This window comes from Schistocerca americana, chromosome 11 (assembly GCF_021461395.2).
Source record: "Schistocerca americana isolate TAMUIC-IGC-003095 chromosome 11, iqSchAmer2.1, whole genome shotgun sequence".
NCBI classification, from domain to species: Eukaryota; Metazoa; Arthropoda; class Insecta; order Orthoptera; family Acrididae; genus Schistocerca; species Schistocerca americana.
The window spans coordinates 95090577-95106593 of record NC_060129.1 but is presented as its reverse complement, the minus strand read 5'-3'; the positions used below and the strand labels follow the sequence as shown (position 1 = coordinate 95106593).

At 43.2% G+C, this 16017-nt stretch overlaps 1 protein-coding gene across 1 annotated transcript in view; it reads left to right on the top strand.

The window, feature by feature from the left end:
- Positions 1-16017, top strand: part of LOC124553298 — a 91563-nt gene that overhangs the window by 29903 nt on the left and 45643 nt on the right. The window contains exon 3 of the mRNA XM_047127178.1: positions 8062-8222. Within this exon, the coding sequence (XP_046983134.1) occupies positions 8062-8222 (161 nt within the window). The remainder of the gene's footprint in view (positions 1-8061; positions 8223-16017) is intronic.

Here is a 16017-nt window from a genome sequence, read left to right as displayed (position 1 = left end):
TCCAAATGCTGCGGTAGATCGTCAAAATCCCGACCTAGTAGGGCGTCCCTGCCTATATTGCTCCAATTATTCTCAATTGGGAAGAAGTCTGGCAACCTTGCTGGCCAAGGTAGGGTTTGGCAAGTCTAAAAACAAATAGTAGAAACTCTCCCCATATGCGAGAGGGCATCATTTTGGAAAAAAAGTTAGCCAAGAATGGCTTACCTTGAAGGCAGAAAAACGGGGTGTAGAACACCATAGACGAACAGGTGTGCTGTAAGGGTACCACAGATTACAACCAAAGAAGTCATGCTGTGGAAACAAATGACACCCCACACCATAACTCGAGGTTGTCAGACCATATGGCGGACGACAGTAAGGTTGGTATACTACGACCATCTGGGGCATCTCCAGACGCGACTTCGGCCAGGAATCTCATTGACTGGAACAGCCTTCTATGATGAGCCTCACTTCTAATTGAGCCCCAATGTCCAGCAAAGATGTTTCTGGAAATGCCTTGGAAACTGGGGGGGAGGGGGGGGGGGGTTCCAATATGACTGTCGTCCGCCATGAAGCCCAACAACCGAGAGTGATGGTCTGGGGTGCCGTTCACTTTCAGAGCAGGACCACTTTAGTAGTCACCCACACAGCAGAGCGATACGTCGACGATATTCGATATTCCACGTCCAGTTTTGTTCTCCTTCATGGCAAGCCATACTGACATTATATATCAGCAAGGTAATGCCTGACCACACACACAACGAGTGTTTCTATTGCTCGCCAAACATACCTTGACTAGGAAGGGCGCCAAACCTCTCCCTAACTGACAACGTTTGGGGCATACTGGGCACGGCCCTCCAACCATCTCGGGGTTTTCATGACTTAACCTGCCGGCTGGACATGATTTCGAACGATGTCCCTCCGTCCCTCAGGAGGACATTCAACAGCTCTGCCAATAGATGCGAAGCCGAATAACTGAGGCGGACCAAAGCGTTACTGACTTCGCTCAGTTTGTGATGCTCTCGAATACATCATCCAGTTTTCTGAAACTGTAGTCATTACAACATTACAGGAAACACACTCAGCACAGTTACAACAGAGTTTTATATGTAAAACTGGAAGGAACAGCTCATCAGCCCAACAAGAAAAATCACTATCGTTGGTTTTGTTATATTGATGACACTCATACTTCGTTATATAGCCTCATGGACAAAAAGAACTCAGAATTTCTAAACTTTCCGAATGATATTAGTTACAATATAAAATCCAGTAAAGAAAAAGAGAAAGAATCTGAAATATTTTAAAATATATGGCTACTTAGAAAATCCACATATGTTAGGCACAGAAGGTCTGCAAAAACCTCACTCACACATGTGGATACATTCACAAAAATTCCAGTCATTGTCCCAAACTCAAAAGAGCAGTGATGAGAACATTGGTGGTCTGGGCTTAAATAATGTGTCACCACAGTAGTTGGAGGAACACCCTGACCATTTAAACACTACTTTCAGAAGAAATGATTAATCTGAGAAAGAGATAAATAGGGCAATAAGTCCATAAAGGTATGGGGCTTCTCATGAAGAAGAACCAAAGATTTACTCCCATTCGTAAAAGCAGTCATGGTTCACATTGTCAGAGTACGAGGAATACATAGTATTGATGCAGCGTTTATACCAATTACGAAGGAGCGTGAATGTTTTGAGCACTGTAAAGAATGTACGGCCAGCACTTGCCACAGGAGGAATATATAAATTGTCTTGCACACACAGTCAAGCACACATGTGTAGTGCAAACAGAAGTAATGATTTCTTGCTTAAGGAACAGAAGAACAGTTGTCATCTGCGAAATAGCAATAAATCGGCAGTTGCAGAACATCCACTGGGACCAGGGAAACTAAAAATTCGTCTCTGCGATACGCAACCAATATTACTGTGCTTGAATTTACAGAGAGGGCATTCAAATTCCAAAGCACGAAAGCAACTTTAACGGAAAGACGAATGAGTGAAATTAGACGAGCTGCTGGCATCAGTGCTGAATACGGAAACCAGCGCCAAGTGTTCCCCAGCAGAAGCTCGACAACACACGCACTCTTGACTCCACGCTCTTAAGCAGCCGTCTGATGACATCACAGCCCGACTGTGGCAGGGATCCGAACAAACTGTTCAGCTTGTAGAGTTTATAGAAGTTTCAAACTGCTGCCTGAGCCTTTATAGCCTCTGAAGTTGTCTCCAGCTTTTGGAGACGAAACGTTAGAGACCTTTCCTGGTTCTTTTTTTTTTTTTTTTGAGTATCAGTCTTCTGATTCTTTTGATGAGGTCCACCACGAATTCCTCTCCTATGCCAACCTCTTCATCTCAGTGCAGCACTTGCGACCTACGTCCTCAATTATTTGCTGGATGTATTCTCTAATTTCGTACCATGGAAGTCATTCCATGATGTCTTAGCAGATGTCCTATCATCGTGTCCCTTCCACATATTCCTTTCCTCTTCCATTCTGTGCAGAACCTCCTCACTCCTTACTTTGTAAGTTGACCTAATTTTCAGCATTCGTTTGTAGTACATCATCTCAAATGCTTTGATTCTCTCCTGTTCTGGTTTTCCTACAGTCCATGTTTCACTACCATTCAAGGCTCTGCTCCAAACGTACATTCTCAGAAAATTCTTCCTCAAATTAAGGCCCTAATAGACTTCTCTTGGTCAGGAATGCCTTTTTCGCCGAGGCAAATCTGCTTTAGATGTCCTCCTAGCTCCATCTGTCATTGGTCATTTTGCTGCCTAGATAGTAGAATTCCTTAATTTGATATACTTTGTGACAATTAATCCTGATGTTATGTTTATCTCTGTTCTCATTTCTGCTACTTCCAATTCCTTTTGTCTTTCTTCGATTTATTCTCAACCCACATTTTGTACTCATTAGACTGTCCATCCCATTCAGCCCATCATGTAATTTTTCTTCACTTTCACTTTCAGAATAGCAATGTCATCAGCGAATCGTATTATTCATACCCTTTCACCTTGAATTTTAATGCCACTCCTGAACCTTTCTTGTATTCCCATCATTGCTTCATCGATGTACATACTGAAAATACGGGCGAAACACTACATCCCAGCCTACATCTTTTTTAATCCGAGCACTTCATTCTTGGTCATCCACTCTTATTATTCCCTCTTGGCTTTTGTACATATTGTGTATTACCCGTCGCTCCCTACAGCTTACCCCCGTTTGTTCAGAATTTCTAACACGTTGCGCCATTTTACATTACTCAACGCCTTTTCCAGGTCGACAAATCCTATAAACGTAAGTTTATCGTTCTTTAGTCTTGCTTCTATCACCGACAGCAGCGTCGGAATTGCCTCTCTGTTGCATTTACCTTTCCTAAGGCCAAATTGATAGTCATCTAACTAATCCTCAATTTTCTTTTCCATTCTCCAATATATTATTCTTGTCAGCAATTTGGATGCATGAGCTGTTAAGCAGGCTGTTCGATAATTGTCGCACTTGTCAGCTCTTGCAGTCTTAGGAATTGTGTGGATGATATTTTTCCGAAAAATAGATGGTATGTCGGCGGACTCATACATTTTACACACCAACGTGAATAGTCGGTTTGTCGCCAGTTACCCCCAACGATTTTAGACATCCTGATGGAAAGTTATCTATCCCTTCTGCCTTATTTGATCTTAAGTCCTCCAAAGCCCTTTTAAATTCTGATTCTATTACTGGATCTACTATCTCTTCTAAATTGACTCTTCTTTCTTCTATCGCATTAGACAAATCTTCCCTCCCCATGGAGGCCTTCAATGTACTCTTTCCATATATCCACTTCCTCCTCCTTTTTGGCGGTGAAATTCCCACTGCACTCTTCATGTTACCACCCTTTCCTAACAATTTCACTCAAGGTTGCTTTGACATTCTTATGCGCTGACTCAGTCCTTCCAACAATCATTTCTTTTTCGACTTCTTTACATTTTTCAGGCAGCCATTTCGTCTTAGCTTTCCTACCCATCCTGTCTATTCCATCCCTCAGGACTTGCATTTCTGTATTCCTGAATTTCCATGAACATTTTTGAACTTCCCTCTTTCATCATGGGTAATAAAAGAAATATTTCAGTTATTTATTTTAATTCCCATGGTTTCTTCGCAGTTACTTTCTTTGTACCTATGTTTTTCTTTCCAACTTTTGTTAATGTCATTTTCAGAGATATCCATTCCTCTTCAAGTGAACTGCCTACTAGGATATTCCTTGTTTCTGTATCCATAGCCTTGCAGATCTGCAAGAGTATCTCGTCATTCCTTAGTTCTTCTGTAACTGACGCATTTGCGTATCATTTCTTTCTGACTTATCTCTTAAACTGCAACGTACTGTTTATCATTACTACATTGTGATATGAGTCTATATCTGCTCCTGCGTATGCCTTACAATTCACTATATCATTTCAGAATCTCTGTCGGACCATGATGTAATCTAACTGTAGTTCCCCATGTCACCCAGCCTTTTCCAATTATACATCCTCCTCTTGCGATTAAGAGTATTCGCTATTATTAGCCGAAATTTATTACAGGACTGAGTTAGTCTTTCTTCTCTCTCATTCCCTATCCCAACCCCATATTCTGCAGTAACCATTTCTTCCACGTTTTCCCCTACAACTGCATTCGAGTCTCCCACGAGTAATGGAGTTTCATCTCCCTTTACGTACTGTATTACCCTTTCAATACCTTCATATACTTTTTCTGTCTCTTTATCTACATCTACATCTACATCTACATTGATACTCCGCAAGCCACCCAACGGTGTGTGGCGGAGGGCACTTTACGTGCCACTGTCATTACCTCCCTTTCCTGTTCCAGTCGCGTATGGTTCGCGGGAAGAACGACTGTCTGAAAGCCTCCGTGCGCGTTCTAATCTCTCTAATTTTACATTCGTGATCTCCTCGGGAGATATAAGTAGGGGGAAGCAATATATTCGATACCTCATCCAGAAACGCACCCTCTCGAAACCTGGCGAGCAAGCTACACCGCGATGCAGAGCGCCTCTCTTACAGAGTCTGCCACTTGAGTTTATTAAACATCTCCGTAACGCTATCACGGTTACCAAATAACCCTGTGACGAAACGCGCCGCTCTTCTTTGGATCTTCTCTATCTCCTCCGTCAGACCGATCTGGTACGGATCCCACACTGATGAGCAATACTCAAGTATAGGTCGAACGAGTGTTTTGTAAGCCACCTCCTTTGTTGATGGACTACATTCTCTAAGCACTCTCCCAATGAATCTCAACCTGGTACCCGCCTTACCAACAATAAATTTTATATGATCATTCCACTTCAAATCGTTCCGCACGCATACTCCCAGATATTTTACAGAAGTAACTGCTACCACTGTTTGTTCCGCTATCATATAATCATACAATAAAGGATCCTTCTTTCTATGTATTCGCAATACATTACATTTATCTATGTTAAGGGTCAGTTGCCACTCCCTGCACCAAGTGCCTATCCGCTGCAGATCTTCCTGCATTTCGCTACAATTTTCTAATGCTGCAACTTCTCTGTATACTACAGCATCATCCGCGAAAAGCCGCATGGAACTTCCGACACTATCTACTAGGTCATTTATATATATTGTGAAAAGCAATGGTCCCATAACACTCCCCTGTGGCACGCCAGAGGTTACTTTAACGTCTGTAGACGTCTGTCCATTGATAACAACATGCTGTGTTCTGTTTGCTAGAAACTCTTCAATCCAGCCACACAGCTGGTCTGATATTCCGTAGGCTCTTACTTTGTTTATCAGGCGACAGTGCGGAACTGTATCGAACGCCTTCCGGAAGTCAAGAAAAATAGCATCTACCTGGGAGCCTGTATCTAATATTTTCTGGGTCTCATGAACAAATAAAGCGAGTTGGGTCTCACACGATCGCTGTTTCCGGAATCCATGTTGATTCCTACATAGTAGATTCTGGGTTTCCAGAAATGACATGATACGCGAGCAAAAAACATGTTCTAAAATTCTACAACAGATCGACGTCAGAGATATAGGTCTATAGTTTTGCGCATCTGCTCGACGACCCTTCTTGAAGACTGGGACTATCTGTGCTCTTTTCCAATCATTTGGAACCCTCCGTTCCTCTAGAGACTTGCGGTACACGGCTGTTAGAAGGGGGGCCAGTTCTTTCGCGTACTCTGTGTAGAATCGAATTGGTATCCCGTCAGGTCCAGTGGACTTTCCTCTATTGAGTGATTCCAGTTGCTTTTCTATTCCTTGGACACTTATTTCGATGTCAGCCATTTTTTCGTTTGTGCGAGGATTTAGAGAAGGAACTGCAGTGCGGTCTTCCTCCGTGAAACAGCTTTGGAAAAAGGTGTTTAGTATCTCAGCTTTACGCGTGTCATCCTCTGTTTCAATGCCATCATCATCCCGTAGTGTCTGGATATGCTGTTTCGAGCCACTTACTGATTTAACGTAAGACCAGAACTTCCTAGGATTTTCTGTCAAATCGGTACATAGAATTTTACTTTCGAATTCACTGAACGCTTCACGCATAGCCCTCCTTACGCTAACTTTGACATCGTTTAGCTTCTGTTTGTCTGACGGGTTTTGGCTGCGTTTAAGCTTCCGACGTTGGCATGTACTATCTGAACTATCGTTGTCGGGATTGGTTTGCTGTCGATTGTGATAAGCGTAACTGTATCACTGAACTGTTCACTGCAACACACTCTCTGCTCTACCTTCCTAAAGAATCCTAATCCCGTTCTACTGTTTTCTGCTACTGTTGATAATACCATAATAGCAGCCCAAAATACGACCGTTCCGCCCCACAGCAGAACCCATGGATAGAGACCTGCACCGGTGCCTGGTCACCTACACAGCCTTGTACGATGATCCCCAGTCGACATTCGAAACCTGTACTCGCCGGTGAACACAAGCACGCTCCACCGATCCAGATTCCGTTTCACGTGTCCCCTTAGGCAATTCCTTCGCACTCCAAGGTCCCAGGTAGTTTTTTATTGTTGTTCGTAGTGGTCGCCTAGTGACCAAATTCATCGTGTGAAACTGGCTACTTGTGTCGACGAGCCTCCGAGTTGACAACAAACTGAGGGAGTACTTTTACAGATAGAGACTCCAGCAAAACACAAGCATAACTGAGCCCACAGAGTCCTACCTCCATGATACAGAGGCACCCAGGCAGTCATATGTGCCCCTGGATAGGACCAAAATTTCCTGCAGCTACTTCCTTAATTACCTTGGTGACTCCCCCTTCCTGTCACTGTCATTTATGCAGCACTGCGCGGACCTGTGAAAGTCGTTTGGTTCTATTCTAAATCAACTGCACTACATTCCTGCAAAAAAACTGGCGAGCAAATGTAGACAAACAAAACAACGCTGCAATTTCTCTTGGTTATTGAGCTGTCGCATATTGTGCTAAAGCATGGGAGAATGGCATTCATACAGTTAAGACGTAAGGAGCCATGTTAACTATTAATGACATTGCTACAACAGCTCCCACTTAGGGGTTGCATGTTCTGTCACATTTTGTCCCTGCTAATCTCACAATCAAGGATGCCAAGGTACCAATTCCTAAGACAGAGTGCAGTACGTATTCAGTCTAACTGAGTAAGGTAGCGCAGTATGGTCTTTTTTGTCACAAAACGGCACAGGAGAGACATGGCAACGTCTTGAAAACGTGGTATTATAGTGGAAGTGCTGCTCTTGACCATGGCGCCAAGGAGCAGACGGTGAGCCATGTTGTGGGGGAGCGCCCACTCCATGCCTTTGAAGGCGGTCTGCAGTGCTTGTCCAATCAGAGTTCTGGCTGCATGTTTGTATGTGAATTCTTGTATTTCATCAGAAATTATCAGTTCACCAGAATATGTTAGCAGACTCGCATACCAGCCGTAATGTACGCAACGATTCCTGTCTGACACCTCGATTCGTCTCTAATGGGCTGGCGACCTCAATCAATGGGAAACGTAAAAGCTGGAGAGGGGAAAGTTCAGTTTAGTTTTCACTATTATAGTCTACAAAATACAGTCAAGTTTCACAATATCATCTGTCACATAAACTGACTCCATTTTATTTTGAAAGGTTGAACAACATGGAATGGAACATGACAGCGCTGCAAAAGGATGATCTGAGGCATCATATCCTGTCAGTTAATGCTGTTCGACGCATCACAAGAGCCACGGTCGGCAGGGTGAATTGTGAGTGGCAGCGTTATGTTCAGTTTGAGTGGAGGGATGAACCTGGTGAGTATATTATTTGGAAGTTCGTTATTGTTAAATAAAGCGTAATGTGCTCATTTAGGTTTTCTATGAAAACTCACGTCGAAGTTAATCAACACATGGAGTTGCACCACATTTGAAAATTCTGTCCTAATTAAAGTGCATAGAAATAATCACACTGGAGAAAAGAAACAGTTATCTAATCACAACCGATTTCATCTAACAAGAGAAGATCACCAACCTGGTCTCATATACAAAACGCACACTTGCAAGGTGTGAGCCCCAGCTGTCTATGACGCGCGGAGATTTGGGCCACGATTATGACTGTACGCAGTTAAGACTTTCTGAACACATAGCTTTTCAACGCTCGTGTACTACTTGTTTCTGGCACGCTCCGCTGCGTTCGCCCATTGTCGGAGCTCGAACTACTGTACGGTACGGTGAGTAAGAGGTTCGCGTTTATAGTGCCGGTGAACCGACAAGCGACAGTGTGGCAGCTCCAGGAGCAGTATACAGTGACGGTCAAATTGCCACGTTTAGACGTCAAAGCTCGCGACAGTTGTGACCGGTAAGCGTCTTTATATGTGGCTATTCGACTAACTCTTACACGAGGCAAAAGAAACTCTATGAGCGTTTCTTTGTGCTACTATTTGTAACTTGCGATTTAGTTGCGGCAGTCATAGAGAAGACCCGTTAAATGGAGAGAAGAATAGTTGATTGACGTTAGACTATTCTTTATGAGAGGATGGTGGTGACAATGATGACGATACCCTTTCACCACGATCATTTTCGTCAAACAACTTCATTGGCACAATGCGACGGAGACGTAAAATCACGAAGTGACTGTTTAGGAAGCTTGCTTTGAAGAGGGAATATTGTCAGATTTTACCTTGCCTCTGTCCGTAACAGAGATCTCTGTGTGTGTGTGTCTGGCGTGTGTTTTATAAAAAACTGCTGCAGAATACATCCTAAAATATTACTAAACAGTGTTGACCATATATGTGCATGGCATTGAAATACTATCTGTTCATATTGCTTACCCATACAAATAACATGTGTTCTACTTGAAGAACAAAGTTTCGAAACACATGGGGCAGACGTGACCGGCTCCACACACGTCTTCCCACACTTGCGACATGAAGCAGGTATGAGGGCTCAGGACGTCACCCCGCTGCACAGTACTCTGCACTCGCGCATCAGGCAGCTGCAGTGGGGCGGAGCCAGTGGCAGGCAACCTGCACCTACAGAACTTTAAAAACTCTGCATTCAAGACGTCTAAAATGAGTATTATCTTAAGTATGGCCATTTATTTTAAGAGAGGGCGGGTGTTTGGTATCTAGGGTTGAGATCTCGCAAGTGTACGTTTTTCTCCTTACAAAACAAGGTCGAGTTAGTTATGTTTATGTGGAAGGTTACAAGTAATAAACATGAAGGTTGAGGACAGATTTCATTCGATGTCACATAAGGAGAGATCATGCTGACACAGGAGTAGAGCACACCACCTCTAGCCTCGACAAGGGCCTGAGTTGGCCGACAAGGAGAGTCCACGAGTCTCTCCAGCTGTGTCGTGTTCAGCTGACGTCACTCAACAGGTCCCGTAGAGCCGCCAGATCGCAGCGACGTTGAGACCGCCGCTGTCCACATGCTGGAGCCAAACATTTCCTGTGAGGCTGAGACGGGATGGCTTAGCGGGCATGTCGGGATGCGGCAGGACGGCTGAGTGTTCGGTCCTCCAGCCAGGAGCGTGTCCACGCGGTCTGTGAACACGGCTGCTGTCTTGGGAGCGTCCCCAGGATACTCAGCATGAAGGTAGCGCACAGGTCCGGATTAAAAAAATCACTATGCAATGTGATGCGATCTAGACTGCTCGCTCACTGAACTTCAGCACAGATCCCTGACACGTGACGTTTTAAGACTCCCGTTCATTGTCGTTGCGATAAAAGTGACAATGCGGGAAGGTACTGTAACTTTTCCGAAATTTTTAGACCTTTAATGCCATACGCTACAGAGCGTACGGGGATCCACTACACGAAGACAACTTCAGCAGAACAGACACTAAGAGTCGCAAGAAACGACAGAGCCCGTGTCCTTAGAAATAGTGTAAAGTGCGTTATAAAAAGTAGCGGAATTTGGCACATTGTGTACATTTATTTACTTCTTTATGCGTTTATTCCACCTGATAAAATTAAGGCATTCGTGCACTCTCTTATATATAACCTGACATTTCAATGAGTCAACATTACGACATGCGAAGTACACGGGCAGCTTACGGTAGTGATAATTATACTACTTCTGCTAATAACAACAACAACAATGGAGACACATAAGAACACACGTTTCTCTTGATGGGACATGCACAACTGTTGATACACATCCCAGTGATAAAATCAACTGCTGATGTACAATTTTGCAACTGTAGCATGTTATGCTTTATATCAGAATACACATACTACAAAAATTGTAGCTCTGCATCTTTAAGTTGACTTAGATGTAAAACAGTGTAACTATTTCAAACTGTGGATGCATTACTTTTACATATTTGTTCCCCTTTCTTTTAACAAATTACATGATAAAAATATCAAAACTTCACGTACTGCAGTTACATAACATTATTGCTTCAGAACAAACAGTCATGATTGCACACGACGTTTGGCCTTGGAGCGGAGTGGAAGAGAGGGGAGTCCCTTTCTCTCTCCCTCTGTCGCTCTTTGTTTTAATTCGCAACCGTCGGTAGCTATAGAAAACTCTCGCTTCCCCACGGGAGGTATGCTTCGAAAAGGATCGAGGCACAGGAAAGTTCCAACTGAGGTTACGTCCTGGTGAAACACTTGTTAATACTCGTACATCTGTATTTATGGGAAAAATTGTCCGATTAGTATGTCTAGAAGTCGAAATCTGTCGTTTTGTAAATCCTGCTCGTAGATTGTGTGGCACGCGTAGGGCCAGATATAAGCTCAGATCTCAACTGAATTGCGATGAAGAGTGGATAGGAGTTTAAGAACATTCTCTGGAAGAATAAATGCGGGAAGCAGTGGGACACTGAAGTGGAGGGCATTCATGAAATGCCTCTGAATTTCTCTTGGGCTGTAGATACTACGTTGATGAATACCACACAGGCAGTTAATTTGAACAGGAATGGACATCTGTGAAAAGGGCATCACAGAAGTTGGACAAACAAATAACTGGCAACCAATGCTCTACAATCGCTATAAAGTTAAGAGATGTTCAATTGACTCTTTTATTAGAACATGTTACGCGTTTCAGGTTTAACACCCATCTTCAGACATATGTTACAAACACGTACAAAACATAAGCGAACAGCACACTCAACGCGTCTCAACGTTACAGAAAGTGAGATGTAGTCATATGAGTTACATACCACAAACTTCAACTCCTTCCTACCCAACCAGGCGTACAGCCTTGACAACTCAAAGAAAGTGTCGAATAACATATGACTGCGGCACGAGCAGTCTTGAAGCAGAGCGTATACTGACGCTAAACAAGTCAACCAGCAGGGAAGCGCCCTCGGTACATGTGCTCCATGTGTTAACATGTAATTTAAGAATAATGTACTCATCATATAAATCTAACAGGGTGTAATTACGACTAGCAGTCGGAATAGTACTTCTGTACACGTTAACACTAAAAGTTTTTTTAATTTTTTTTAAAAACTCCAGATTTTTTTACATTGCCATACTATGCCTATAGCCAGTAGTGGCACTAAACACAACTCAAACCATATGTCAATATAACATAAATAATAGGGAGAGGGGGGGGGTTTCTTGGTGAATAAACGTTTCAACCTCTCAAATCTGTAAAAGAATACCACCAAATTAAATATAACCAACATTATCCATCATAAATTAAAACCCTGTGATCAGCTCGCGTACACAAACGTCTTAGGCGCCATCTGTTATAGCCAACGGCAACCACATCGGCGGAAGACTTCCGCCTATCGAGTTACAGCCAAGTGTTACTCATGGGCCATGATTGCCCAAACAGAAGCCAGCAAACAGCAACTTACACCCCTCTACCACATGGAAAAAGTTTAATGGTGAGAGGAAGAGCATTTTAATAAAATCCCAAAAGATACGTGGGCTATACCTCATACATTCCTTATATAAACTAGTGGCACGACAATTACCCGAGATCTACGTATGCTATCCGGATACCGTAGAGCTACAGAGTTTTAAAAAACAAATACAAAACATTAAAAGTGTTAAAACTTTAGTCTAAAATCAATAAAATAAACCATGGTGTCACCAAAGAGCACCCAAAGGGCACTGTGGTGGACAAATCTGTAAATGCCAACCTATACGCCCATCTAACTTTCCCTGTATGACGATAAACTAGCCAACCACTCGGCAAAAAAACCTAGCTTATCATAGCGGTACGTGGACAGAACACCACCAGCTCCTATAAAATACACAATCATACTTCTAATGAGGGGATGATAGATACCAAGTTCAAAACAGTATCCGTTCAAACAAGCCAGAAAACCAGTTGTTCCCACAGGAAGCCTGTTTATTAAATACTGGGTGTGCAGCGTGCTGTATACGTGCGTAGATCTCCAGATCTTCAAAGTTATCTAAAATCTTCCCTTTAGGTTACAAATGCTGAATTCTTAGGCTATCTTCTATCAGGGCCCGCTTTTGGCCAGTCTCCCTCATATGGCACCCCAGCCCACTATTATTACTCTAGTTATGTTCTGTAAACCTTGTGGCAAAATCCCTACCCGTCTGGCCAATGTATGTCCCAGCACATCCCCCACACTTAATTTCGTACACACCGGATTGCTTAAACTTATCTGTTTTCCCTTCGTCCGTATGTACTAATATTCCCCCAACTTCTTCCTTATATGGAAGCTTACGCTAACGCCAGCCTTCCCAAAGGCTCTAGTTATTTTTTGGCAACATGGTCCAACATATTCCATTGGCACAATATTACTATTTAATTTTTGGCGGCCTGACTGCCGCGTCTTGTTAAGAATTTTAGCTCCTAACTGTCGTATAAATTTTTCCGAGTACCCATTAGCCCGTCGTAATTACACCCTGCTAGATTTATATTCTGAGTATATTATAATTGAATTACATGTGAATGCTTGGAGCACATGACCATGCAGCGCCCCGACACTTTCTTTGAGTTGTCAAGACTGTACGCCTGGTAGGGTAGGAAGGAGTTCAAGTTTGTGGTATGTAACTCATATGACCTGATCTCATTTTCTGTAACGTTGAGACGTGTTGAGTGTGCTGTTCACTTATGTTTTGTACTTGCTTGTAACACATGTCTGAAGATGGGTGTAATCCCGAAACGCATAACATGTTCTAATAAAAGATTCAATTGAACATCTCATGCGATTGTACAGCATCGGTGGCCAATTATTAACATAAAAATGATCACAGGCCTCAGACGGGATTTTATGTTCCATATATCAAACAAAGATAGATATAAGGAGCTAAAGGAAAAGAAACCTTGGCATACAGAAAAAAACACTGCAACTAATCGGTAAATGTATAAGGTGCAAAAACGTTCAGAGGAACACAGGAATGCAGCAGTATAAGTCACTTGGGAACGACGTAACTAGGGATAGATGTGAAACCAAAGCGAAATGGTTGTTGGAAAAATGTGAAGAGAGAGAATAACACATGGTCGTCTGAAAGATTTATTCATTGTACAGATTACTCAAAAGAACGACGTAATTAAAAGTGAGGACGTCATCTTTAAGAGAGCATTGGGAATTCCACTGTCAAATGCAGAGGAGAGTGCAGGTAGATGGAGAGAGTAAACTGAAGGCATCTACGAAGGGAAAGACCCGTGTGATGACTTGACAGAAGAAGAAATGAGAATCACTGTGGAAGACACTGGAGATCCCACATAAGAGTTGAGTTGAGTTGTTTGGGGAAGGAGACCAGACAGCGAGGTCATCGGTCTCATCGGATTAGGGAAGGAGGGGGAACGAAGTCGGCCGTGCCCTTTAAAAGGAACCATCCCGGCATTTTCCTGGAGCTATTTAGGGAAATCACGGAAAACCTAAATCAGGACAGCCGGACGCGGGATTTAACCGTCGTCCTCCCGAACGCGAGTCCAGTGTGTAACCACTGCGCCACCTCGCTCGGTGACCCCACATAAGAGTCAGAGCTTAACACAGCTTTGGAAGACAGAAGCGATAGGTAACATACCTTCGGAGTTTCCGAAATCATTGGCGAAAGTGTCAACCAAGAACTACAGAAGTTGGCGTCTAGAATATACGAGAATGGCGCTATACCATTAGATACAACGCTGAAGATATAAGCAGATACTTGCGAGGCCTATCACACAATGAGCTTAACACCTCACGTATGGAATTTGTCGACAGGAATAATATATATAGAGGAATGGAATAGATAATAGAGGATACGATAGATGGCGATCATTTTGACAGTCAGAAGGCTAATAGCATGAGAGGGCGGTACGTCTGATATTGTGACTGATGAGAGAAACAAAACTTGGAAAATAAAATGGCCACATTCATAGGCCCTGTAGACCTAGGAAAAGCATCCGGAAATGTAAAATTCTGCAAAATGTTCGAAATATTGAGCAAAATAAGAGTAAGTTGCAAAGAAAGACGGGTAATACGTGGCATGACCAAGAACAAAATGCTGTCCCATCGTCCTACCAAAGTATTTGGTATGTTCCATTCTTCACCGATTCTGCTGAGAACCTCATCATTTCTTTTCTTATCAGTCAATCTAATTTTCGACATTCTTCTCTAGCACCACATATCAAACGCTTCGATTCTCTTCCGTCCCGGTTTTCTCACTGTCCATGTTTCACTTTCACAGAATACTGTGCTCAAAACTTGACGGGTAGACTTTGGGAAAGTCACCCAGAACTGTGGGTCAGGGGAAACTTACTGTACGAGATGAGAAGGGAAGACTAATTGTTGAGGACTGCATCGGACGAGATTTGAAAACCTAAGAGCTTAAGACAAGGTGATATGCACGACAGAGATTACTGCTAAAACATTGATCACAAGTTATTAAGAGTGAGAAGGTAAGCACATTGTACATAACAGAGGTGGGATGGGGCGGTGAAAAATAGATGGGAATGACAATGAAAGATGCAGGAAACTGAAACGGAGTGAAGCAAAGAGTAGTTACAGTGATAGAAAGCTGGATGGCGAGAACCAAGGACACGTTGTACAGTTAGTTCTCACCTACGGAGTCCTGAGATACTGGTGTCTGGGGGAGGAATCCAGGTGGTGAAACAGGCGCTGGTGTCACGAATGTCACGTTGTAGAGCACGCTCTGCAACAGGATATTGTGAGTTACCAGTATACCCTCAGCCTATGCCCATTCATCCTAATTGATAATGTGATGGTAGTCATGCCTATGTAGAAGGCCAAACAGTGTTTACGCAGTAGCTGGAATATGACTTGTATCTTTTCGCAGCTGGCTCTCCCTTTGATATAATATGTTTTGCCAGTTACAGGGCTATTGTAGGAGGACACACTCTTGTTAACTCGAGATCAATGTTTTAGCAGTAATCTCTGTCTTGTATTACCCTATCTTCCACCTTTAAGCTCCCTGGATGCGGTCCCCAACATTCCTTCTCATCTTGTACGGTAAGTCTCCTCTGACCCGCGGTTCTGGGTGACTTTCCCAAAATCTACCCCTTTTCCCCCTTTTCCTAGACCTGTCCAGTCCTTTTCCTTAACCCTTCTTCCTTCCGTTTCAACCCTTTTACCTGCAGAAGGAGCCACTGGCTCCGAAAGCTTGCCAATCACAACAGTTTCTATGTGTGTTCTGCCGCTGCTTCGTGAGTCGATTCTTTTATCTAT